General features: G+C 37.9%; 2 protein-coding genes across 2 annotated transcripts; one reads left to right on the top strand and one right to left on the bottom strand.

Moving 5' to 3' along the window:
- Nucleotides 1–2,313: 2,313 nt before the first annotated feature.
- Nucleotides 2,314–11,033, bottom strand: elovl4a (ELOVL fatty acid elongase 4a). The gene is made up of 7 exons (XM_016486838.1): nucleotides 10,818–11,033; nucleotides 10,151–10,233; nucleotides 8,433–8,620; nucleotides 6,953–7,033; nucleotides 4,671–4,842; nucleotides 4,247–4,374; nucleotides 2,314–2,814 (listed from the first exon to the last, which is right to left on the bottom strand). Exons 2-7 carry the CDS (start codon nucleotides 10,215–10,217, stop codon nucleotides 2,503–2,505), a joined length of 948 nt encoding a protein of 315 aa, XP_016342324.1. The 5' UTR covers nucleotides 10,218–10,233; nucleotides 10,818–11,033; the 3' UTR covers nucleotides 2,314–2,502.
- An 8,905-nt stretch (nucleotides 11,034–19,938) lies between these two features.
- LOC107689028 (dynactin subunit 3-like) lies at nucleotides 19,939–24,003 on the top strand. Its single transcript, XM_016486898.1, has 7 exons — nucleotides 19,939–20,100; nucleotides 20,431–20,515; nucleotides 20,604–20,690; nucleotides 22,479–22,562; nucleotides 22,669–22,727; nucleotides 23,419–23,478; nucleotides 23,620–24,003. Exons 1-7 carry the CDS (start codon nucleotides 19,996–19,998, stop codon nucleotides 23,704–23,706), a joined length of 567 nt encoding a protein of 188 aa, XP_016342384.1. The 5' UTR covers nucleotides 19,939–19,995; the 3' UTR covers nucleotides 23,707–24,003.
- Nucleotides 24,004–24,661: the final 658 nt, after the last annotated feature.

Here is a 24,661-nt window from a genome sequence, read left to right as displayed (position 1 = left end):
TGTGTGTGTACAGGTATATATGGTTTATGAGGACACAAATGTGTATAATGACATGGGTACTACAACGTAAACATGGTTTATGAGGACACTTCCTGTGTCCCCGTAAAAAAACAAAAGGCTTAAAAAACATACAAAACGGTGTTTTATGACATTCAAAAACTGACAGCAGTTTCCTGTAAGGGGTAGGTTTAGGGGTAGGGTTGGTGTAGGGCAATAGAAAATACAGTTTGTACAGAATAAAAACCATTACGCCTATGGAGAGTCCCCGTAAACCACAAATACAAGTATGAGTGTGTGTGTGTGTGTGTGTGTGTGTGTGTTTAATGAGCATCATATGTGGGTTGACAAAAAGATTTTTGCATACATTTATATGCCTATATTTATATTATACTCTACCTACCAGACTAAGATTTTTTTTTAATGTTTTTGAAAGAGTCTATTCTGCTCACCAAGGCTGCACTTACATGATCAAAAATACAGTAAAAGCAGCAATATTGTGAAATATTATTACTTAATATTATTATTTAAAAGAACCATTTTCTATGTGAATATATTGTAAAATGTAATTTATTCCTGTGGTCATAGGAACAGTTCTTTAAATGATAAACATAGTTTACAATATTACTGTTTTTACTGTATTTTTGATCAAATGAATAAAACTGAAGGAGTGTGACAAAATATTCGGATATAGGCTATGTTCTTTATATTAGTTGTCTTTAACCAGGCTACTATGTACTGAAAAAAAAAAAAGTACTTATTGTGTCCATGTTTTATTGTGGTATAGTTTTTAAAATATAAGTACAATGTAAAAACATGTATGTACACAAAAGTGCATGGTGTCAAATTATGAATGTAAATGTTAGTAATAGTTAAAAACACTCATGTGGGTCCAATTATTTTATAAAAACACATATTCCGTGTAGTCTCAAATAATAGGTGTTCATAATAATAACATTTACACACAAAAGTCTAATATTTGTAAGTACCACATATTACCAGGCAAGATGCTGCGTGAAATGTCACGCCGGCCACACATTTCGAGGCTTTTTGGGAAATGAAGCATCTGAGAACAGTGACTATGCATTGGCATTTAATTTATTTTTACATCCAGCAATGTTTATCTGTCATTTGAAAAGAAAACGAGCAGTTGATGATCATTGCGTTCTCGAAAGCACAATGTACAAAACTGCACCGAATATACAACATTACAAAAATTCAAGACAAAACACATGATATATTTCAGGAACGACTCGTAATGAAAAACAATGACGTGGAGCTTAAGACTTTATTTATGCACAATACAGTATTGTAGCTACAAACCTTGTTAAACCCAATCCTGTTTAGTTCAGATGATGTGATGTTGTAATTTCCCAATCAAACTAAAAGCCATTTTATCCCGTGAGACACTTGATAATTCAAATGCTGATGCAAGATGCATCCGTCCAAGCCAATATCAGTTTTTAAAAGATCAGTATTGGTCTGATATTTGATTCATTTCAAAGCACTGAACTGAAATGTATCTTTCCTATCATTCATGTTGGAGGTTTGATTGATTCTGAACACGGTTTTTAAAAAACAGACAAAACAGTATACATGTATATTCTCAGTCATTGGCCTTGGTAAGTTACAGTCTTGATTCTAAAAGAAGCTGAAGCTGCATGATATCCATTTAAAGTACAGGACTGATGGTAATATATCCTGCCAGCAGCTAAACAACTGACATGAAACATGAACGCTTCAAATAAACAGACACTTAAAACTGATATACAGTGAGGTCCAAAAGTCTGTAAAGTGAAGAAACATTTCAGATGACTAATCTAAAGTACTGATCATGTGACTCAGATGGTCATTTTCTTTATCCATTGAAGTCCAAGATGCTTTTTGGATCTCAAATCATGCTGGATACATTTCTGACTCAACTTTTCACTGCTGATAATATAATCGGTGAAGAAACCCCACTAGTGGACTTTTGGACCTCACTATAATAAATTATGGAAATCATAAGTTTGATATCTTAAAGTCTTTCTTATAATCATTGTACACTGATGAGACGCGGGTCTTTTCTGGCATTAGGACAGCAATGTAAAAAAGGCAGATACGTAAAACAATGTGCCAAACTTAAAGGGATAGTTCACCACAAAAAGAAAAGTCTGTCATTAGTTACTCACCTCAACCAGTTGCCGGCAGCCATTGACTTCCATAGTATTTTTTTCCATACTATGGAAGTCAATGGCTACCGTCAGTTGTTTGGTTACTAACATTTTTCCAAAATATCTTCTTTTGTGTTTAACATAAGAAAGAAACTCGTACAGGCTTGAGGGTGAGTAAATGATTTTTGGGTGAATTGTCCCTTTAAGGAGGACAGTATGGAAGGATATTGTTCAGTCTCTCTACATCTAGGCTCATTTTTCTCCCTCTCTGCAGCCGTATTGTTTGTTCATAACAATTAGGGACTGACTGCAGGCGTGCGAACAGCTCCTGATCTTTAACCTGTCAGCCGTTTTATTCGCGCTTCGCTCTGCCCTTCCTCTTTCTCCTGCCGCTCTCGGCCGCTGCCGGTTTCTCGTCCGTCTTGCCGGCGTTTCCGTTACTGGAGGTCAGGGCTCCGTTAAAGGCTCCGTTATGAAGGGCTTTGCCGGGTTTGGCCGTGGTCTCGCGGCGGGGCTGGCGGCGGTACGTCTGATAATAGAAATTCCCAAAGAGGATGATGAAGGTGAGGGCGTATCCGATCAGACACCAGTGCATCCACTTAGGGAACGGGCAGTCGGAGTACAGCGACAGAGCCGTGTGGCCGATGGTGATGTGAAACTGGACCTGCAGAAGAAAATACAACATAACCGATGATTGATCACTGGTTTACTCATTTTTATGATTGATTTTTTAATTAGGGGCACTTTTACCTACGTGGGATATTAAAAATGAAACTTCTTTAACATACACTACCGTTCAAGTAGTTTGGGGTTGGTATGTATTTTAATGCTCACCGAGGCTGCATTTATTTGTTCAAAAATACAGTAAAAACAAGGGTAATATTGTGAAATACTTTAGATATATACTGTATGTGAATATCTATTCAAATGTAATTTATTTCTGTGATCAAAGCTGAATTTTCAGCATCATTACTCCAGTCTTCAGTGTCACATGATCTTCAGAAATCATTCTGTGACCCTGGAGCACAAAACCAGTCTTAAGGGTCAATTTTTTGAAATTGAGATGTATACATCATCTGGAAGCTGAATAAATAAGCTTTCCATTGATGTGTGGTTTGTTAGGATACGAGGACAATATTTGGTCGAGATACAACTATTTGAAAATCTGGAATCTGAGGGTGCAAAAAAATCTAAATATTGAGAAAATCATCTTTAAAGTTGTCCAAATGAAGTTCTTAGCAATGCATATTACTAATCAAACATTAAGTTTTTATTTTTTTACGGTAGGAAATTTACAAAATATCTTCATGGAACATGATCTTTACTTAATATCCTAATGATTTTTGGCATAAAAGAAAAATCGATAATTTTGACCCATACAATGTATTGTTGGCTATTGCTACAAATATACCCCAGCGACTTAAGACTGCTTTTGTGCTCCAGGGACACATATGCTGCTTTGCTTTTTCCAGGATTCTTTAATGAATAGAAAGTTTAGTATTTATTTGAAATAGAATTTTTTATCATTTATTATAAATGTCTTTATTGAATATGTTTCATCTATAGTAAAACATGTAGAACATGTCCTGGAGTGAGTGATTAGTCACATGCCAGACATAATAAAGCTACTAAAGATCAAATTAATGACATTTCTAATGTTTAAACCGTCACTTTGCTTAAATGTTTTTGGGAAAACTGAATTGTTGTATAAAATGCTTTATAGTATGATGGTAATGGCAGCAGTATTGACAACAGTGGATCTTTGTTTTGTAAAAAATGATCAATTCTATGCATACTGTAAATACCAAATAAATGGAAAATATGCATTGTATGTTGTGCAAAGAAGAACCATTTTAATAAATATATTACAAAAGGAAATGTTATCTGGTTATAAGAAAAGCAAAAAAATAGTGAAAAATGTGGATAATTAATTAATTAAAGACACTTTGATATAAAATGCTACTATAATCTATCCGTCATTGATTCATCGTTTTTTTTTCTAAAGTTCCACTAACTGCAGAATCATCCTTAAATTCCACATCGTTCTCAAAATTTCCACGTTTTTTCACATGTGCTTGCAAAATGTCACCATTTACCATTTGAATGATGGTCAGATACTTTTTCCACCACAGATATTTCTGTATTTTTGGACCGAATGCGGCCAGCCCGTAATATAAGTACATCAGGACATGGATGGCTGCGTTCATATGAGCCCCGAAGAACGCTGCGGAAGAGAGAAATACACATTCGCTTCATTTAGTATGAGTGGAAGAAGTTACATTACGATGTGTTAATCACACATTTGTTGTATGAGAACTGAGTCATACAGTATGGACTACTTATGATGATGTTGTTCTTTTTTGGGTTTGACAGATCTGTATCAGAATTGTTGTTGTGTGGAAACAGATACTTCAATATTTCGCAGCTGCATAAAATGTACAGTATGTTTCTGTAATGATTTGGAGGTGTGTAGATGGTTTTTCTATGTATGGTGTATGTTTCTGAGTTTCTGATGCTTACACTGTCCACCGGCGACCCATTTGATGCCGATCCACCACAGAGTGAACATGGTGCAGTGGTGATAGACGTGCAGGAAGCTGATTTGGCTGAACTTCTTGCGTAAGATGAAGAACACAGTGTCGAGGTACTCCACACCTTTAGAAATAAAGTACCACCACAGAGCTGCTGCCACCTGCCACCACAAGAGCATCAGAAAGACTTCAGGTGTGTTTCAGAGTAACTCTTAGATTCTTTATGAAACATACCGAAACAAATTATACTTTAGAACAACTTAAAAAAAAAAGTTACAACCAAATGTATTAGTTTTTCTCAAAATATATTTATGCTTTGGTTCAAACCTTTAAAGGGGTAATAGGATGCCCATTTTCCACAAGTTGATATGATTCTTTAGGGTCTTAATGGAAAGTCTGTAACATAGTTTGGTTTAAATTTCTCAATGGTAGTGTAAAAAACACCCTTTATACCCTGTCAAAAACAGCTCTTTTCACAGCACGCAGTTCTGTAGCATTTTCCTTTAAATGCTAATGAGCTCTGCTGACCCCGCCCCTCTCTTCCGAGCTGCTCTCCTAGAGACTGTTTACTTTAGCCGCATTCATCGTGAAACTTGCTAATTAGCACATAGGAAAGGCGATTTGCAAAGATTGTCTTAAAGGGGTCATAGGATGCCCATTTTCCACAAGTTGATATGATTCTTTAGGGTCTTAATGGAAAGTCTGTAACATAGTTTGGTTTAAATTTCTCAATGGTAGTGTAAAAAACACCCTTTATACCCTGTCAAAAACAGCTCTTTTCACAGCACGCAGTTCTGTAGCATTTTCCTTTAAATGCTAATGAGCTCTGCTCATCACACAGACAGGCATCTGAGATCGGCTCGATTAGAGAAAGGGGAAAACATTTAACCAGATTAAAAAAAAAACACTGGGTGGATTTTTATCATTATAGGGTGGTTGTGTACACTCACTGCCAACACACATTTCAGTTCAAACAACTTGTAAAAGTGCATGTAGCATCGGATGACCCCTTTAATATTAATAAAAAATATATATTTTTAGTAGATTGCACATTTTAAATTTATATGAATTATTGCGTTTTCCCATTTTGTCAGTGTACCATTCATTCATTCATTTATTTTTTAATTCATTCATTCATTTATTTAGACTCGAGCCATAATGTTACTTAATGTAGGTCAATATAATATATTTTTTGGCCTTTAGCGATTTAATTTCCCCATAAACAAAAGCTAAGTTAACTATAATATGGAAGCAGAATTTTCACTTATGATAAAACTAAAAACATCTTATTACAAATGTTCTGATTTAGTTTACTTACTATAAATAAAGACAACTATGAAACACCTTAACAGTTTATTGTGATGTCTTTTTAAAATATGCATCATATTTTCTGTTGTATACTAACAAAAAAATAATAATTAATTAATAAAAGCCACAGTATTTTATTTTTCTATGGGGAGTGTTATTAGACAAACTGAACAAAACAGGTTTAAACTGAAAAACATGATTTTTGATTAGAGCGATAGAAAAATGCACTTTAAATAAATGATAGTCATCTCACTTTTTTCAGTGCATATGGCTAAATATTCAGCTCTTTGCAATCATCTGTGTCCTCACACAATTATGATTTAATATTTGCACTTTGAAAATCATAGTTGGACAAACTCAGATCTCTCAGTTCATGGATGTGAATTTAACTGGCCACAGGATGTTGAATTGGAATGACAGCAAGAATTCAAAGAAACGATACAATTGTGGAATCAAACTAAACAAAAAATAATTACATAATTATTTTCAACTAATTATGCCTATTTATCCTGTGATGTATATTTTCTCAGTTGATTACACATATTTCTCTAAACTAAGTTTTTTACTGTTAAAAGTATCAACACAGCCATCAATCACTCTCTGTGCAATACAGCATAACAAATTAATTAATATTATCTCATCTTTCTGGAAATGCTTAATATGTTGTGGTAATTCATGCTTCTTAAAAACTACTGTTTCAAATTTAAATTACAATTCTGCATCCTAGCTCGCTTCAAATTCAGGAACTGTAAATGGTGCTGAAATGAATGCGCTAGTATTTGAGTGTGAAAGTAAGATGGTGTGTGTGAGAGTGTTAATGTGACGTCACAGAGTGAAACCCAACTCCCCGGCTTTCCCGCTCCAATATGCTTTGGGCCAGTAACTGGAGAGCAGAATTACGTGTCTGGTTTCAGAGCGCTGTCTGGGACAGAGACTCGGTAAGACTGTGATCAGCACACTCACCCTCACTTCATTGGGATCGTCTGAGTAGTCAACAGGCTGGCAGCTGTAGCTGTAGTTGGCCGCTCGCGCTGCAAGGAAGAGCTGAAATACAACAGACGTTTGGACTCATTCATGTGATTGATATAAAGGACAATTCCTCATCGTTAGTTTCTTCTCTTTATGCTTAAAAAACAAAAACTGGCAAAAAAGGTGTATGTTGAAGGACTAGTTCACCCAAAAATGATAATGTGTTGAAATGTGCTCCCCCTCAAGCCATCCAAGATGTAGATGAGTTTGTTTCTTCATCAGATTTGTAGAAATGTAGCATTGCATCAGTGTCTCAGCAATGGATGCTCTGCAGTGAATGGGTGCCGTCAGAATGAGAGTCCAAACAGCTGATAAAAACATCACAATAATCCACACCACTCCAGTCCATCAGTTAACATCTGGAGAAGACAAAAGCTGAAACAAATCCAGCATTAAGATGTTTTTAACTTCAAACTGAGTCCTTAATCCATAATAATGCTTCCTCCAGTGAAAAAGTCCGTCTCCTGTTGTCTCTCACATTAAAATCCAGCCACAGATTTATATTGAACTGTTTTTGCTTGTAAACGGTGCTTGTATTTGCAGATTTCTCTCCTGATTCAAACCAGACTTTTTCACTGGAAAAAGCAATATTATGGATTATGGACTTATTTTAGCCGGAAGCAATGGTTTGAAGTTAAGAACGTCTTAATGATGGATTTGTTTCAGTTTTTGTCTTCTCCAGATGTTAACTGATGGACTGGAGTGCTGTGGATTATTGTGATGTTTTTATCAGCTGTTTGGACTCTCATTCTGACGGCACCCATTCACTGCAGAGCATCCATTGCTGAGACACTGATGCAATGCTACATTTCTACAAATCTGATGAAGAAACAAACTCATCTACATCATGCACATTTTCATCAACTTTTCATTTTTGCCTGAATTATTCCTTTAATGAAAATAGAAATGGGAGTTATCAAATGAATGAGCAAGAAACCAAAACTATGAATGTGCATTACAATATAAACTAAGATTATATCAGAAAACGACATTATTTTTCACATTTTAATCTATGTTGGCTGGTCTGATTTAATTCATTTCTCAAAAGTCTTGACTTCTGACCATCTGTGTTTCTGTCCAAATGAAGTCAATATGGCTGAATCATAAATACCCAGAGTGATGGCAGCTACAACGTACTGCTAAATATAGCAGCAGTGGTACATTTATAGCACATTTAATGGACAGCACTGCACTGCAGTTATCTGGTGTTGATCAATATGTAGTTTCTTATAAACTCAGGTGTTCTCATTATAGGCAGATATAAGAGATGAAAACTAAAACTTACAGGCTACACTGAAAAAAAAACATGGTAACATCTAAATGAGCTGGTTTCCTTTACATTTAATATTGTTAAATCAACCTAAATACGTTTTCTGGAAATTTTCTGGGAGCCTGGCAGTTTGGGTGAGCTCACCTCTTTGAATATGAAGAAGTTAAGGACAACCATGCTGAAGTTGTAGACGATGAGGGTCTTCCTCAGCTGGAAGGGCTCTCGGCCCTGCATGTACTTGGGCCCCAGCCAGAGAAACAGCAGGTACGAGGAGCTGATAGCCAGCGTGGGGAGCGGAGAGTCCATCAACGGCCATTTCTGCACACGCTTGTCTACACACACACATCAGTAACTATAATGATAACCTCAACTATAACGTTTAAATGATCATTCTATATGAGAACAGCAAAGTCCACATCAGAGCAATAATGATAATGACTTTCAGAATGTGTTTTTTTTCCACCTGATGAGCGATAAAAACACTGACAGCCAATCAGCATCCAATGTGTTTTAAACAGCTTGTGCATTTAAAGCAGCAGACAACAAAACTGCCGCATACGCTTATAGCAAACGGAACGTTATCATCTGTTGGTGCGGATGCTAATATAGTTATCGTTATAAGTTTATTTGACATTAAAGCAGCAATGCAGCTGCTTTACAACTTCTTTGTCAAGGATAACATAATAAAGTTGCATTAACTTATATCCATTGTTGTCCTTAATTTAAAAAAAAAAACAATTCTGATGACGACGGTTTTGTTGGCATGTATCATCACACTGGTACACATACAACCAATTCACACAAAATAACTTCACAATCATGCACATACACAACCAAAATGTAAATCAATTCTATTATGACAAGCTATCTAAAAACAGTCTTTTCACTCTTATACTAAAACCAACATTAAATATAGTCATTATATATAGTCATTCTTACCATCCTTAGTGTGGACAGGCCTTAAGTTTCGCATTTGAAAAACACTGCTAGTAAACTAAAGTTAAGTTAAAAAATTCAAAATAGTTTTTTGATAGCTGTGTACAATAATAATAATGCGGTGTCATTAATTGGAAATTGTGCCTAGGATGATAAACACAATCAAGACATCGGTCACACTTCAGTTTGGGGACCAATTCTCACTATTAACTAACTATTAACTACAACTTTTGCCTCAATAAACTCTTAATGTGTTGCTTGTTAATAGTTAGTAAGGTAGTTGTTAAGTTTAGGGGTTTAAGGATTAAAGGATCTAAAGTATGGTTATGCAGAATAAGACATGACTTAAGTACTAATAAACAGCCAATATGCTAGTGATATGCATGCTAGTTAATAGTGAGAATTAGTCCCCTTAAGTGAAAGTGTTACCAAGATATCTATTCTACTTCTACACTCTTAAAAATAAAGCTTCCAAAAGTTTTCTCTTTTTTTGGCAGTGATGCCATTGAAGAACCGTTTCGGGTTCCTCAAATAACCTTTCAGTGAACAGTATTACAAGAACCATCTTTTTAATCAACATTTTAATCATCTAAAGAACCTTTTTTAACTATAAAGAATCTTTGGTGGAATGGAAAGGTTCCATGGGTGTTAAAGGTTCTTCATTGAACCATCCGTGCCAATAAAGGACCTTTATCGTTACGTGTAATCGATAATGGCAAGCATTACACAGTTTCCATCATTTACATTTGCTTGAATCTTAAAATCTGCTCTTGTTCACCAAAAGTGAAGCCTGCAGTATCTGCCTCATAGGAAAACCTAGTAACACGCCAGAGCTGGAGACTTTTCTGCTCCTGGGTTTATTTAATTGGAGCGCTGCCATGGATATCATGCATCACATTCAGGTCACAGAAGTCAAGACCAGTTACCTGCGATGGTGAGACTCCATTTGTAGAATTCGACTGTGTCGTTGATTATATGCTTTATAATATCCATCGCTGAGACTCAAATCCTAATTGCATGAGAACACATAAGAAAGATAAGTGGTAAAAACACAGTGGAAAGCCATGTGGTGATGCTTTCATACCATGATGGTGGGGTTGGGAAAGGATGGGGAGGTTGAGGAGGTGGGGTGTAATTCAGCACAAAGACCAGAGCAGCACGTGTCAGCACATATCTGCTCAACACCAACTGAATTATAAAGGCAATCGCCATAATATTGATGAAGAGATGCACTTGCATCACTTAAGTGTAGGCTAACTGTATGAAAGATTCGGGCAAATATGTCGTTGAATATCAAACGCCATCTCTATTTGGCAGACCCCCATCACAGCCTCTCCCAAACCCACCATTAGAAGAGCCAAGACGGCTTTTATTAGTTCAACTAAATGAGGCCAGGTTATAAGAGATGCGATGCAACAATCAGGGATCAGTCGCGCAAACGCGCCGATGCGGCAAAAGACGCGAAATATTCCTGCGGTTACATTCTTTCTCCTCTTACACGCCTAAAACATCGCATCCAGACAATATCATAGATTTAGCCTTGAACTGACATTTAGTGTCGTAACCCCGTGCGGTAATGATTTGCGTTCTTACCGTAGCGAGATTAAAGCCCCTTTCTAATGACATTCAGCGCAAGGTCGCGCGAGCCCGTTATTATATCCCGTGGAAAACACCTTTTTACAAACACCAGATTTAACCGGACCCGCTTAAAGGCCCGTGGCTGAAACACACGGTGATAAACCCATCCGTGTATCGAGCATCCTAGAGGGTTACGGGCATCACTGCGGCTCTCGGGTCGCGATGAATGAGGGCTGCTCGACTGCGCATGCGCCAAAAAGGGGTACTTCACTTCATTCCCAAACCTTGAATCTCTACTCAGCCCTTAATTTTTGGGATGTGAAGCTTTAAAAAACTATTGTATAATTTCTTGATTATTTATTTATTACAAAATTCATCAAGCATAACATATGAAGAGTTCATTTGCAAAAACAGATAACTAGATTAGTTTTTAACAATTCTCAGAAATCATGTTTTTTCATTGTGCATTCCAATTAATCCCAATCAAACTGCAGTTGCGTTATTTTGACTAGGTAAAAAAAAAAAAAAAAAACGGCTAACACAATAAAAACATGATAACATTATAAAAAAAACAAGTCATCTGTTTTTGCAAATAAACTTTTCATATCCACATAAAACAGACAAAAAGTAATTATTTGGTAGGTATTTATCTTAAAATATTTTTTATAACATTTTAAATAATTATTTATTTTTACTGTTTATAGTATAGTTATTCATTCTTAAATGCTAATGAACCTTGATAACAGAGAGAGCAGAAGCCAATCTGATTGAAATGTTTCACCCCTTCAGTTATGGATTTTTTTTTTTTTTATGGAAATTTACTTTAAAAATCACTTCGCAAAAATGTAAAAGGAACCATGTTCATTGAATAACTTTTCATTTGTTTCATTAATTAATTTGCAACTTTATCCATCCATTTCCTAATTACGTTGGACATTAACTGGTAGCAAGGCTGTACACATATTTAAGATTAGTATAAATAGATATTATATGTGCAATGACTTCATTAATAAGTTCAAGGAAAGATTTTGTTGTTTCTGTAATGTTGAGTCAGAGGCAATTTTATACTATAAGCATTAGATTGTTCCCTTTCGAACGGTCTCTGCCGTTGCATTGACACGCTTAAAGGGAAACTCCTGATACTGAAGCCCGATTTGTTCATGTTCGTGTACTGTAGCTGCACAAACCAATGGCGTTTCAACCCACCAAAAGGGGAGGAGCCGACCTCTATATAAGTCGGCTCTGACCGCCATTTCGTCAGAATTTTTCTCCTTCAGTGATGAAGATCATCTCCTCGCTGACTCTGCAAGCAAAAAGCCAAAGAAGGAAGAAGGTCAGCTCAGTCTGCTACTCGCCACTGTAGAAGGATCCCCCAGCAGCAGAATAAGCCAGAAGCCTTCCCCTGCGGCCATTCAGCACTAAGAGCAAATTTCTGAGCAAACTTCCTGTGACGTTGTTGCAAATGTCGTGCCGCGAGTGTGGCTCATGCAGGGGTGCAGACAGGCACAGTGAGTGCGTCGCTTGTATGGGCAGCGCCAACGCAGAGGCTGTGCTCACTGAGATGGCATGCTCTCACAGCGAGAGCATTAGTCTCGCACTTCTCCGCTCGCGGATCGTCTTCTTTAATGAAGGTGGTCCTCCCCGCTTCCTCGCTCCCCTAGGAGGAAGAAACAGTGGAGCAGTGGGGTTTTATCACCGGGCTTGAGTTAACTCATGCCGGCACAGCTCCCATGTGCTTCACTCTACCTCCAACGCCTTGATTCACCGGTGTGTTTCGCATGTGAGGATTAGCGCCCCTCGTAGCCAGCGAGCGGCTTGATTTCTTTCGGCACATCGGAGGAGGAAGCCACCTTGGATGACTCCATGTCATTAACAGCTTTGGATGCTGAAGAGTGGGTGTGTTCTGGCGAAGAGGCCAAAACCCCGCATATGACGAAGACAACATTGGCTGGCGTGGAAAGCTAGCTGATCCGCGTGGAGGACCTTGGCCTGGCTTGGTCGGCTCCAGAAGAGCCCGTCTGCGGCCTCCTAGATGAGTGGTACCTGAAGGGATGCCACCAACATTCCTCCCGCCAACCGTCCGCTCCGTTCCTGCTGGCAGTTCACGAGGAACTCATCAGGACGTGGCATGCCCCCTACTTGGTCCGTGTTAATTCATCTTCTTCCACCACTCTCACCATTGTTGACGGCATTGAAGAAAGAGGTTATAGCAAGCTCCCCACTCTGGAAGAGGCGGTCGCTGAGCATCTGTGCCCTTTTTTGGCCCTGGGGTTGAAAGCCCATGCAGCGCATCCATCTAAGCCCTGCAGGACTACCTCAGCCCTAGCAAACAGGGCTTATTCAGAGGCTAGCCAGGCAGGCTCAGCTCTTCACATGCCAAACTTCTCTGCACCATGGACGAGTCCGGCCAGAGATCTGATGCCTTTAGAGAGCTGTGCACAGCGACTGACCTGGCTCTCGGCAAGGCCATGGCCAATTTGGTGGTGATGGAGCGCCACCTTTGGTTTAATTTGATGGAGATCAGGGACACTGACAAGGTCGCCTTCCTAGACTCACCAGTCTCTCCTAAGGGACTGTTTGGCACTGCCGTGGATGGGTTTGCCGAGCGGTTTACAGAGTCACAGAAGTCATCGCAGGCAATGCGTCACTTCCTGCCGAAGCGCTCCAGTGCCGCGGTTGGTTCAAGTTTCCAGAAGGCTCCATCCGCTCAGCAGCATGCCAAGCTGGTGCCGCTTCATCCCCAGCATAAACCTGAGCCTGGGCTTCAGCAGCGCCCCTGGACAGCGTAACACTGCCCCGTTTCCGAAGCGCCAAGCTCCCCGCCCCAGAGTGACGTTGGACCCTGAGCCTCAGAAGCCGTCCTGATCCGAACACAGAGAGGAAGAGGAGGGGGTCAGTTCTAAAGTGTCTATCATTAGAGATTTTACTATATCATGTATTCCGCGGTATGCAAATATATCTGCGTAACATAGTACTACTTGAAAGTTATATACACATTGGAGTGACAAGGAAACATGCATGAATGAGAAAATAAAGAATGGACGCACTTGATAGTTATTAAGTGCAATAAGCAGTGAAAAAGAACTCAATGCGGTGCTCGTGCTGACTGACACACACTGAGAAAGCGCCTCTCTCAGATAGCATGCGATCGCCAATTTGGGACTTGCATGATGTTTAATAAAGTTATGAAGTGCAATAAGCAGTGAAAAAGAACTCAATCCGCTGCTCGCGCTGACTGACACACAGCCAAAGCATACGCACTGAAAGCCCCTCTCTCAGACAGCATCTGATCACAAAAACAGATCTCTTTCGTGCTTGAATGGTCAAATATGCACACAATTATGTCAAAATGCCCGTTGTGTGGAGTATTCGCGTAAACACAGTCGGTTATGTGTTAAATAAACGTAAATAGTCGGGTGAAAACCAGATTTATATCAGTATATTAGAACCGTGCAGTTGGTCTTAAAGGGACAGCAGTCTAATTTACCTGCTGCTGTCTGTCGTTATTAATGCTAATCACTCACTGCATTTGACCGAATCACTTTTGGATCTTTAATAAGAATCAGTTCATGTTTGATTGATGCAGTGAAGACTATAGTGTTTTATTTATACAATTCAATCAATTTCTGTAAAATTTCTTACTACATGTTTATTTTATATTTATTTGTGCTATTGTGTTTGTAATTTGCTTCTTTTTCCTATTTTTTATAACAAAACAAAAAAAAAGCTATATCAAGATATATATCGTTATCATGAAATAACATTTCTCATACCGTGAAATAAGATTTTGGTCAAATTGCCCACCCCTAGTCATGACAGATAACTCCAACTCGGGTTGGGGAGCTCTGTATGAGGTCAGACTGGCGTCCGGCTCCTGGTCAAACCTGGAGCAGCGCTTACACATCAACTGCCTCGAGATGATGGCGGTTTTTCTGGCCCTAAAAACCTTCCTGCCGGTCTACGTCCTGGTCCGTTCGGATAACATGACAGTGCTAGCCTTTATCAATCACCAAGGCAGGCACAGGTCATGCTCCCTTCACAGGTCGGCTCGATGCCTCCTTTGATGGATACAAGGCAAACTCCTCTCACTGAGAGCAGTTCATGTGCCGGGCAGACTGAACCAGGGGGAAGACATGCTGTCCAGAGACAAAGTAGCTCCAGAATGGAGACTACATCCCCAAACAGTTCAAATGATTTGGTCTGTCTTTGGAAGGGCAGAGCTGGACTTCTTCACCTCAGAAGACAACTTTCACTGCCCAATCTACTTTTCGAGACAGCTGGCCCACGATTGGCCCAGCGCTCGCCTGTACACCTTCCCCCCGGTCAGGGAAGTCAGAAGCTCAGTCCTCCTGTTGGCCCCACTCTGGAGGAATCAGATGTAATTCCACAAGTTGATTCAGCTGCTATCGGCAGCCCTTTGGTCGATACCACTACAGTACAATATCATTTATATCATGAAGCAAAATGATACACAAGAATAAAACTTTTTGACTGTTCTTTGGGAAGGAACTCCATCTTTGGGTTGATCTGAATCTCACAGTTGAATCTGCTGGTTTTGAAGATGAAGATGAACTTTATTCAGTGAAAACTTTAGATGATGTTTCTTTGTCCTGTCGCTTGTAATGTCTGGTTAGGACAGATTTATCCAGATGATCTTTTATTGCTTGATGCATTATTGTGTCACATTTGGTGAGGATGCACCATCAGACCTGAAAGTGCTGGATCTGAAGATGATCTACTTACTGTGATTGTTTTTTGTATGATTGCGTAGAGAAGATGAATGACAGAAACGCTTCCCATATGCAGTGCAGTGATACAGTTTCTCTCCAGTGTGAATCCTCTCATGTGTTTTCTGATGTATTGATTGACTGAATCTCTTGTCACAGTGTGAACACTTGTATGGTTTCTCTCCAGTATGGATCCTCTCATGCAGTTTTAAACACTTTGCTGAAGTAAAAGTCTTTTCACACTCAAAGCACATGTACTCTCTCACACCAGTATGTATTTTCTGATGTCCTTTTAAATAATGTGAACATGAAAAACTCTTTCCACACAAATGACATGAATGTGGCTTCTCCTTTGAATGAACTTTCATGTGCTGCTTCAGGTCTGAAACCCTCAAAAATGTTTTGCCACATTGATCACATGCGTATGGTTTCTCTCCAGTGTGAATGTTCATGTGCTCTTTAAGATGTGCTGATAGTATGAAACTCTTCCCACATTGATCACAAGTGAACGGTTTCTCTCCAGTATGTAATCTTGTATGCCCTGTAAGGTGTCCTTTTTGTGTGAAACTCTTCCCACATTGATCACATGTGTATGGTTTCTCTCCAGTATGGACTCTCATGTGAACATCAAGACCATTTTTGCTTGTCAAACTCTTGTTGAGTGCAGGTGAAAGATTTCTTGGCTCTTCTTTGCTTTAAATCTTTCTGTTTGCTTTGAGAGCAGCTAAAATGTTTTTCTCCAGTTTTGACATGATTTTTCTCCTCCACTTCACTCTTCATTCTCTCGGTTTCCTTCAATAGACTCTGAAATACAAGTGAAAATGGTTCATTTGCAGTAACTCTCAGTAACAGTGGAAAGTAGACAGTTGCATTACAAAAGTTTGGTCATTTTGATGCATTTTTATAAATTATACGTCCCTAAATATTTCCATGAATGAGGTACATTGATCTTCAAATTATTTTTAAAACATTATAATCGCAAATCCCATGTTTCTATGAGGAGAACTATTAAATATGTTTGATCAACTACACAAATATGATATCTAACATGAATGTTCTTAAAAGAAAAAAAAAAAGTAGTTCATAGAAAGTGTCCCATATTTGGTTACTTGATGCTTTAGCTATATTATTGCAGAGCTCTAAAGATTTTTCCTATTACAACAAACAAAAACGGCTTAAAACCTAACAGTCAGCATTAATTATAAAGAGGGAAGAATAAACACCAACCTGTTTGTTCGATTCTGCAGGGATCTGGATCTCTCGTCTTCTCTCTGTCCTCTTTAATAAACTCAGCCTTTGGAGATTTCAGCTCTTCCTGATGATTTGATGCTCGTCTTCACTTGTAAACTGATGGGAATATTCCAGCATTTATTGCTGAATTGCTGAATGTGAGATTGTTGTGGGAGGAGCTTCACTGAACATGAATGTCTGGGTAGAAAAGCAGATTTGCCAAAACTAGTAAATCAGTTTACTTGGATTTTTTAAAAATTAATTTACACATTTTTTAAACATTTGTATGTAACATTTTAAGCATTTGTATGTAAGTGAAGCAGATGTACTCCAAATTCTATCTTTGATGAGACCAGAGCCTTCTAAATATAAAGTGTTGGCTCTTTGTAGATCATTATATTACTATATTAAATGTAACAGCATCAACACAAAGAGCAGATCAATTTAAAATGCTTATTCAGTAACACTGCACTCACATACAGTATGTGCTAATTCACACAATCTATGCATTTCTGTTTTGTCTTTCTCTCTATTGTTAACATTTACATTTAGTCATTTAGCTTTTATCCAAAGCGACTTACAAATGAGGACATTTTTTAAGAAAACAAGTAGATAGAATAGAAGAAAGCAAGCTAGTGTTAGATTCTTGAAGATGGTTAAGGGCTCAGTGGCTCAGATTGAGTTGGGCAGGTCGTTCCACCAGGAGGGAACAGTTAATGTAAAAGTCTGTGAAAGTGATTTTGTGCTTCTTTGAGATGAACAATAAAGTGATGTTCACTTGCAGAACGCAAGCTTCTAGAGGGCACATAACTCTGAAGTAATGAATTTAGGTAAAGGGGTGCAGAGCCTGTGGTGGTTTTGTAGGCAAACATTAATGCCTTGAATTTTATGCGAGCAGCTACTGGTAGCCAGTGCAGATTGACGTGCATTCTTTTCGGCTCATTAAAGATTAATCTTGCAGTGGCATTTTGGATTAATTGTAGAATTTATTGTAAATTAATGAATTTTTATCTACATTTTATTAATTTTTTGCCCCAGTATTAACATACAAGAAGATATCTGTCTAGAAATATAGAACAGAATACAATGTAAATTCTTCGAAATTTAAAAAACAGTAAGAATGAAAAATTAAAGCATAAACACAGACATTTGATGGCATCCATCTTCATTAAGAATCAGAGTCATATAACTACACTAAAGCACATCTAAATATAGTCTGATTTTCTAACAACTACATGCAGAGCAATTAAAGTACGTAATTACATTATTAACATGTTATAGTTTTATATGTGCAGTAATTGACAGTGATCATAAAATCTTCTTTAAATAGAAAGAGTACCACAAAACAAAAATGTAATGCTTCCAGTGTGGCTATTTCTATTCATATTTCTGTAGTGATTTAAAATATCCCGCGTAGCTCATTATACGGACTTATTTATATGAAGTATTTAGCAGTATACGTTCTTAATTTTAACCGTGTAAAGTAGCTATAACAAATTTAATCTGCGAAACATAAATCTCAAAAGAGGAATAACTAAAAAAAAAAAAGCAGCAGCAAAAAACTTGATATCGGTTTGCATCAATTCCTCTCACAGATCACAAGACATTAGTAACAGCAACATTATCACTCCATACATCAAAACATTCATTTACACGAACATAATAAAACACAGAATGGCTCAGTTCTTAATGAATGTAACATGTTTTCCTCACATGCCTGTTGCCTACTGTTCTAACTAAGTGTTTAAGTCGGCAAAGACACAAACAGCGCTGTACTCGATGAAAACAAGGCAGAAACGACATCGCATATGTTGCATAAACAAACTGTGTAAAGTATATTTTACAATTAAATATGCGAAAATCGTGATCTGCTCACCTCTCCTCAGAAGACTCGATGCGCGATGGTGATGACGTCATCGTCCTCTGTGGCAGATCATCAAAAAGCGCCACACGTCAAAACATCTATAAAACAACACATTAAACAAAAACGAGAGTTACTAACATAGGCTAACATTTGAATTCCTTTAGATATGATTGTACACTTGTAACGGTCTGGGTGTCTGTCCCTTTAAGACTCTGCCCCTGCACTCATGTGTATATGCTGGGGAAAAACACACTGTACTTTCTATCGTTTGGTTGCACCTTCCTTTAACATTAATACATAGGTTGATGGTGACCTGCATCGTGTGTTTCTTTCTTCCATAACGCACGATAGGTTACACACTATTTGCTTGTTTTATGTTTGATGAGAAATAAAACCAAAAGCTGAAGATGTTTTTACTGGTGTATTCATTAGTGTCTTCACAAATATCACTATAAACTGAAGTGACAGACAGTGATTAACCTCATTCTTTTGTCTCTATACAAAGATACATTTGCATAGATGAGCGAACATAATCACCTGATTTTGTAAATGTGGCCAATTACATTTGCATTAAGGGCTCCCAGTTTGCACGTGTCTATAATTTAAATTAATAGCTTACAATGAGCATGCAATAGAAGAAATAAGCATTTTTAATGAAAGTAAATGTCCATGTTTAATAATATTGTCAATGAAATGAAAATTTTAAATTAAATAAAAGAGATTATTGTTCAATATTGTATTCTAACGTCACAAATAATGAGTATAATAGTTCTGCTAATTCACAAGCCGAGAGAGAGTCATACTCGCGAAGGTGATGTTAATTATTTAAATGTGATTATTTTATTGAGTGACAGGCAGTGGGTTTAATCGGTGACATTATTAAATAGATGTACTATCCGGTGTCTGTCTTCTAGTCATAAACAAAACGTTCACAACATTATATTTGGTTGCAATTATAGTAAAACATCTTAGTAACCACACCTAAAATGCAAATAAAACGTCTTAGAAACGTGAATACCTGCATCTGCACGTTAGAATACAATACAAAAATACAACCAGGATAAATCGTATATGGCACGTTCTGTTTGTGTAAATAAATAAATACATACATACACAAATAACTAACGTACTCAGTAAAAATATGTATTAATAATAATAATAATAATAATGTGTGAATAGCACTTCACGCTTTAAAAGCGATTGATGCAGACTGCTGCAGTGTAAGCATTTCAATATCCCTAAAATATTGTACTTTTTAGAGATCATAATACATTATTATGTTTTTGATTGTTTTTGACTGCTGGTGACGCGCAGAAGAAGACGCTCTCCAAAGCGTCATTTCCGGTTTAGAGAAAACCTACCGGACAACAAAATGGAAGGAAAAAACAACAATCTCGACAACTTGGACTCTCGGCTTCAGGTTCTTGAAAAACGCGTTTATGGCGAAAGAGGAGGAAAACCCAACAAGCCAGTGAAGGTGATCGGCCTCAGACACGCGTAAACCACCCCCGTGTGTGTGTGTGTGTGTGTGTGTCAGTCAGCTGCAGCGCCACAGTGTTTATTGATGTTTTGATAGATAATATTTAGATCATAGCATCAGTCATTCTCGTGGTGCTGTTGTTATAATGCGTGTTAGTAGTGTCTGTCAGAAGTGCGGGCGTGGCAGCAGGACTCGTGACACATAAACACGGTGGAAGCGATGAATAGATCAGACTTGTCCTTTTATGTATAACATTTCATACAGATTTTTTTCTGCTAGCAGTGTGCATGTTTTGCTGGACATCTAATCTGTCTTTCCTTCCCTCAGTGTGCTGAATCACTCACAAGAACCAGCACTGCTCTGGCAAACACCGCAAACAAGAGAGAGCGTGTCAAGATCCTTCACAAGAAAAGTGAGAGCCTCCCAGTTAACATTTGTAATCAAAATGCTGTTTTAATATGTTGCATCATCATTTTTTGTCGATGTATGTTTTCTATCAGTTGAAGATTTGCTGAAGTATTTGGACCCCCAGTTCACAGACTTCATTGCTGTGCCGGATGCAATGAAATTAGAGTTTATTCTAGCAGGTTAGTGCTCTGATTCTCACGTGCATACGTGATTCAGGAACCTGTATTTGTCACCAACCATGTTTATCCTCATTGCAGGTGAATCTGTATTAAATGTAGTCTGAAATCTGTGTTCTTTACCTCCTGTAGTTTTGTAAGGATGAACGCATGTCACACAGATGATTTGACTTGCTTCTACCAAATAACAGAGGAATTTGCACTGAAATACTGTAGGGCGCACAGCTAGTGCTGGGCGGTATGACCAAAAATTTATATCACGGTATTTTTCAAAATTATACCGGTTTCACGGTACATGACGGTATTTTTTTTTCATGCCTGACCGGGTGTTAACCATATTTTCTACTGATTGAGAGGAAATACTGCAGTATATTGACTTAGAATGCCCTATTTTACTGTCATGATGAGTAAATAGTGACTAAACACAACCCCTTTTAATACATGTTAACCAGGAGTCACTCTCATTTATAATCGCGGCATCGTCTGATAAAATTAACATGCATCTACACTAAAGAGCGGCTATGCGGCTATTTTGGCTAGATTACTTTTTTGTCTCATGCAGCGCACTGCCTGCGTCTGAGTAACAAACTAAAAAACACAACAAACAAAAAAGTGCATGTGATATTAACAGACGAACTACGCTCATATTTATAATTCCAAACAATCAGTAAGCGATAGGTGCTTGGAAACGCTGTTTTGTACTCGTTTATTGACGAGTCAGCTGCGGTGCTGCCAACTGAATGTGCAGCTTCTCTGCCGCTCACTGCACAGAACAGACGCCGAGATAGGTGACACTTCTCCAGGAAAGTCAGACCTCGCGCTCACGGGACAGCACTGGCGAAATCTTCCAACTGAACCATAGCTAAGGTTTATCCAAAAAAGTCGCTAGGTTTGTTAGTATGAATATTCTATGGGAAAAAGCCGCTAAAAGGGTCTGAAAGTTGCTAAATCTAGTGCTAAAGTCGCGCTCGTGTGTGTGAGACGCGGGAGCTGATGGCAGGGGGCGCTGGATATTTGTGGCGGTCGATGTGGATATCGTGGATGAGTTCTTCTGTGTCTTCACGTTCTATTAGTTCTACAGCTTCAGTTTCGGAGCTTTCACGCTTAGTAACACATACAGCTGTTCCCTCACCACAGTGCAACAGTGAAAAGAGACCCCTTTCAAACAGTGTCGCGTTCTGAACATTGTTTAAGCGACATACACCGGTATTGCGGTATTTTAAAAATTCATATCATAACAAAAATAAACACCGGTATTCGGTATGAACCGGTATACCGCCCAGCACTACGCACAGCCCATGTCAAAAGATATGAGAAGTGTTTTGTCAAGAAGAAAAGTCAGAATTGTGAGATATAAATGCAGAAAAGAAAAGAAACGCAAAAAAAGTCAGAAGTTTTCATCTTGCAATTCTGACTTTTTGTTCAGCCAAGAAAAAATATATAAAGGTAATTGTGACCTTTTATCTCACAATTCTCACTTTTTCCCTCACATTTACGTTTATATCTCACAATTCACTTTTTTTTCTCAGAATTCTGTGTTTATATCTTGCAATTCTGACTTTTTTTCTCTTAGAACTGCGAGAAAAGAAAAGTTAAAAAATCAGAATTGTGAGATTAAAAGTCGCAATTATACCTATTTTTTTTTTATTCCATTGTGGAAACAAGCTCCCACAGGAGAGAACTTGTGAGTTGTGGTTCACCAGTTGAGAACCACTAAGACATATAATGTTAATGAATGGGCCGATCGAAGCAGTCTGAACAGTGCATAAGCTCCTCATTCTTTATCTACAGAGGAAGAGTTTTTGCGTTCTCAGGCCACATTATTGGAGCAGGTGCACAATCTGCAGCCTCTTCTGGACAGCAACCACATTAAAGGTCAAACACTGACTGTTGCTATACTAGTCAAATATGAAAGGACCTTTTTCTTTCAGTATGACCGAGGCCATTTTTAACAACGTTGTGTGTTCTTTTGGCATCACAGCGGTTCCAGAGCTGACCACGAAAGTGCAGCGGTTGTCACAAGTCCACATTAAACAACAGGTAACAACACATTTAACTTGTTTGGTTTTTACCTCCATGCAGGTGGAGTAGAGTAGGGTTTTTGTTTTTTTAAGTATACGTGACCCTGGAGCACAAAAGCAGTCTTAAAGGTGCAATAGGCGATTGTCTTCAGAAACATTTTTTGTTATGCTGGTTGAAAGTCTCTTCACATCCCGATAGCAATTATTAAGTTAAGTGGTCTAAACGTATTTGTCTGTATTTATATATTCTGTGGAAGGCGTAGGATCAAGAAATGTTCGTCCAATCAAAACGCTCGGTCCGAGCGTTTTAATATGCTTTCCTACCTGCCTGTCAACGTATGTATTTGCATACCTCTGCACACCCTGTTCGCGCAGACAGGATATGTCATCAGCACGTTCACGCACACTGTGCAGACAGAGCGAGAATGGCAGGCAAACATCAACAACCCGATCTTTCTTCCTGGTATTGTAGTACTTTTAAAATTTTCTCACCGACAAATAGTTGTAGCCAAATATTGTCTGATCCTAACAAACCACACATCAATGGAAAGCTTATTTATTCAGAGATGATGTATACATCTCAATTTTGAGAAATTGACCCTTATGACTGGTTTTGCGCTCCAGGGTCACATATATTAGCATCCATCACTAAATGAGACCATGTTGTGAAACATGCTGATTCACATTCCTATGTATAATAAATTATGCAGGACCAGAATGAAGAATTATCTGCTGAAGTGAAGAGGCTGTTTGAAGAATACAACAAAATGGTATCCTTAGTTGCGGTGAAAGACTCCTATTTAATTATTGTACAGAACTCCCTGCAGCTAAAAACAGCACACAGTAAGCTCATTCTTGAACATCTGAATTATTTCGCATGAATGCCTTACTGTCCTTAACTTCCTCCACAGATGTTTCTCTTATCAAAGCAGTTTTCACAATGGGATGAAACTCTGCGGAAGCTGGAAGGACCCAAGCAAGGCCAGCAGATAGACTAGGATGCTAATGCTTAGATTGATGGCTTGTTGTAAAATCTTGCATTTTTCACAATTCATCACCGAAATGATTAATAAAACAGCACTGTCGTTCCTAAACATACCTTGTTATAAGTAAGTGTTGTTTAAGGTTTTGACCTCCCCTTAATCTAAATCTTGAGTCATTATGTACAAATATGGTCATCTTACGGTGTTATAAATGATTATATGCTCATTACATTTGTGTTTACAGAAACATTTCTTTGCTTGGAAAATGTATTCCAACCATTATCCTCTACGTAAACTCGTTTTGCTCTTTAATTTATTTATTCCATTATTCCAGCGATTGTGTATGAGGGTGGTTTCTTAATGCCTTCAGAAAAGTTTCACTATCTGCAATAACCATAAATAAAAGGAAGTGCCGCTGTAGTATTTATGTTGCATTTGTCCTTTTTTAAATACAAAAATACATCTAGTGTTTATCTTTTTATGGGTGACTGAATAACACAACCAAACCTTCTTTAACAACTTAAAACATTACAGCCTTACAGGAGATATTAATTAATTCTTGCTAATTGAACGAAACAAGTAAATGAACAATGGTGTAATGTATTGAACTTTTGACACTAGATTTAGTAAGTCATTCTATCAATAATTGATTTTTCCACGAAATAGCCGAGTAATCGCTTCTGATTTTAGCAAGGTTTTCACTATGCTTTTTTTGAGGAGTCTTGTTATTGCTTATAAAGCTTATAAAGTGTTAAGTAATCAGTACAAATGAAAGACATCTGTGAAAATCCACGTCATTACGAACAAAGTTTCATTTGCAGTGATGTGTATAGGCGTGCACAAAAATATGTAACTTAATTTATTGACCACTGCTTTTTCTAGAGAAAATCTGGGTGATGCTTTAAACAACTTGCATTTATTGACAACATAAATTGTAATTTGCATTGAGCTAAATGGATCTTTTTTGTGA

The sequence above is a fragment of the Sinocyclocheilus anshuiensis genome, unplaced genomic scaffold (genome assembly GCF_001515605.1).
Source record: "Sinocyclocheilus anshuiensis isolate Anshui unplaced genomic scaffold, SAMN03320099.WGS_v1.1 scaffold181, whole genome shotgun sequence".
Classification (NCBI taxonomy): domain Eukaryota; kingdom Metazoa; phylum Chordata; class Actinopteri; order Cypriniformes; family Cyprinidae; genus Sinocyclocheilus; species Sinocyclocheilus anshuiensis.
This window is presented reverse-complemented; position numbering and strand designations above follow the sequence as displayed.

What these genes read in the sequence shown, in the direction of transcription:
- elovl4a (XM_016486838.1), bottom strand. Translation starts at nt 10,217, where the DNA reads ATGGATATTATAAAGCATATAATCAACGACACAGTCGAATTCTACAAA. An exon ending in ATGGGTCGCCGGTGGACAGT is followed by an intron (nt 4,375 to 4,670) that starts GTAAGCATCAGA and finishes TCTCTTCCGCAG; the next exon opens with CGTTCTTCGGGGCTCATATG. An exon ending in ATCTGACCATCATTCAAATG is followed by an intron (nt 2,815 to 4,246) that starts GTAAATGGTGAC and finishes TTTCTTCTGCAG; the next exon opens with GTCCAGTTTCACATCACCAT.
- LOC107689028 (XM_016486898.1), top strand. Translation starts at nt 19,996, where the DNA reads ATGGAAGGAAAAAACAACAATCTCGACAACTTGGACTCTCGGCTTCAG. An exon ending in ATTAGAGTTTATTCTAGCAG is followed by an intron (nt 20,691 to 22,478) that starts GTTAGTGCTCTG and finishes CTTTATCTACAG; the next exon opens with AGGAAGAGTTTTTGCGTTCT. An exon ending in TTGAAGAATACAACAAAATG is followed by an intron (nt 23,479 to 23,619) that starts GTATCCTTAGTT and finishes CTTCCTCCACAG; the next exon opens with ATGTTTCTCTTATCAAAGCA.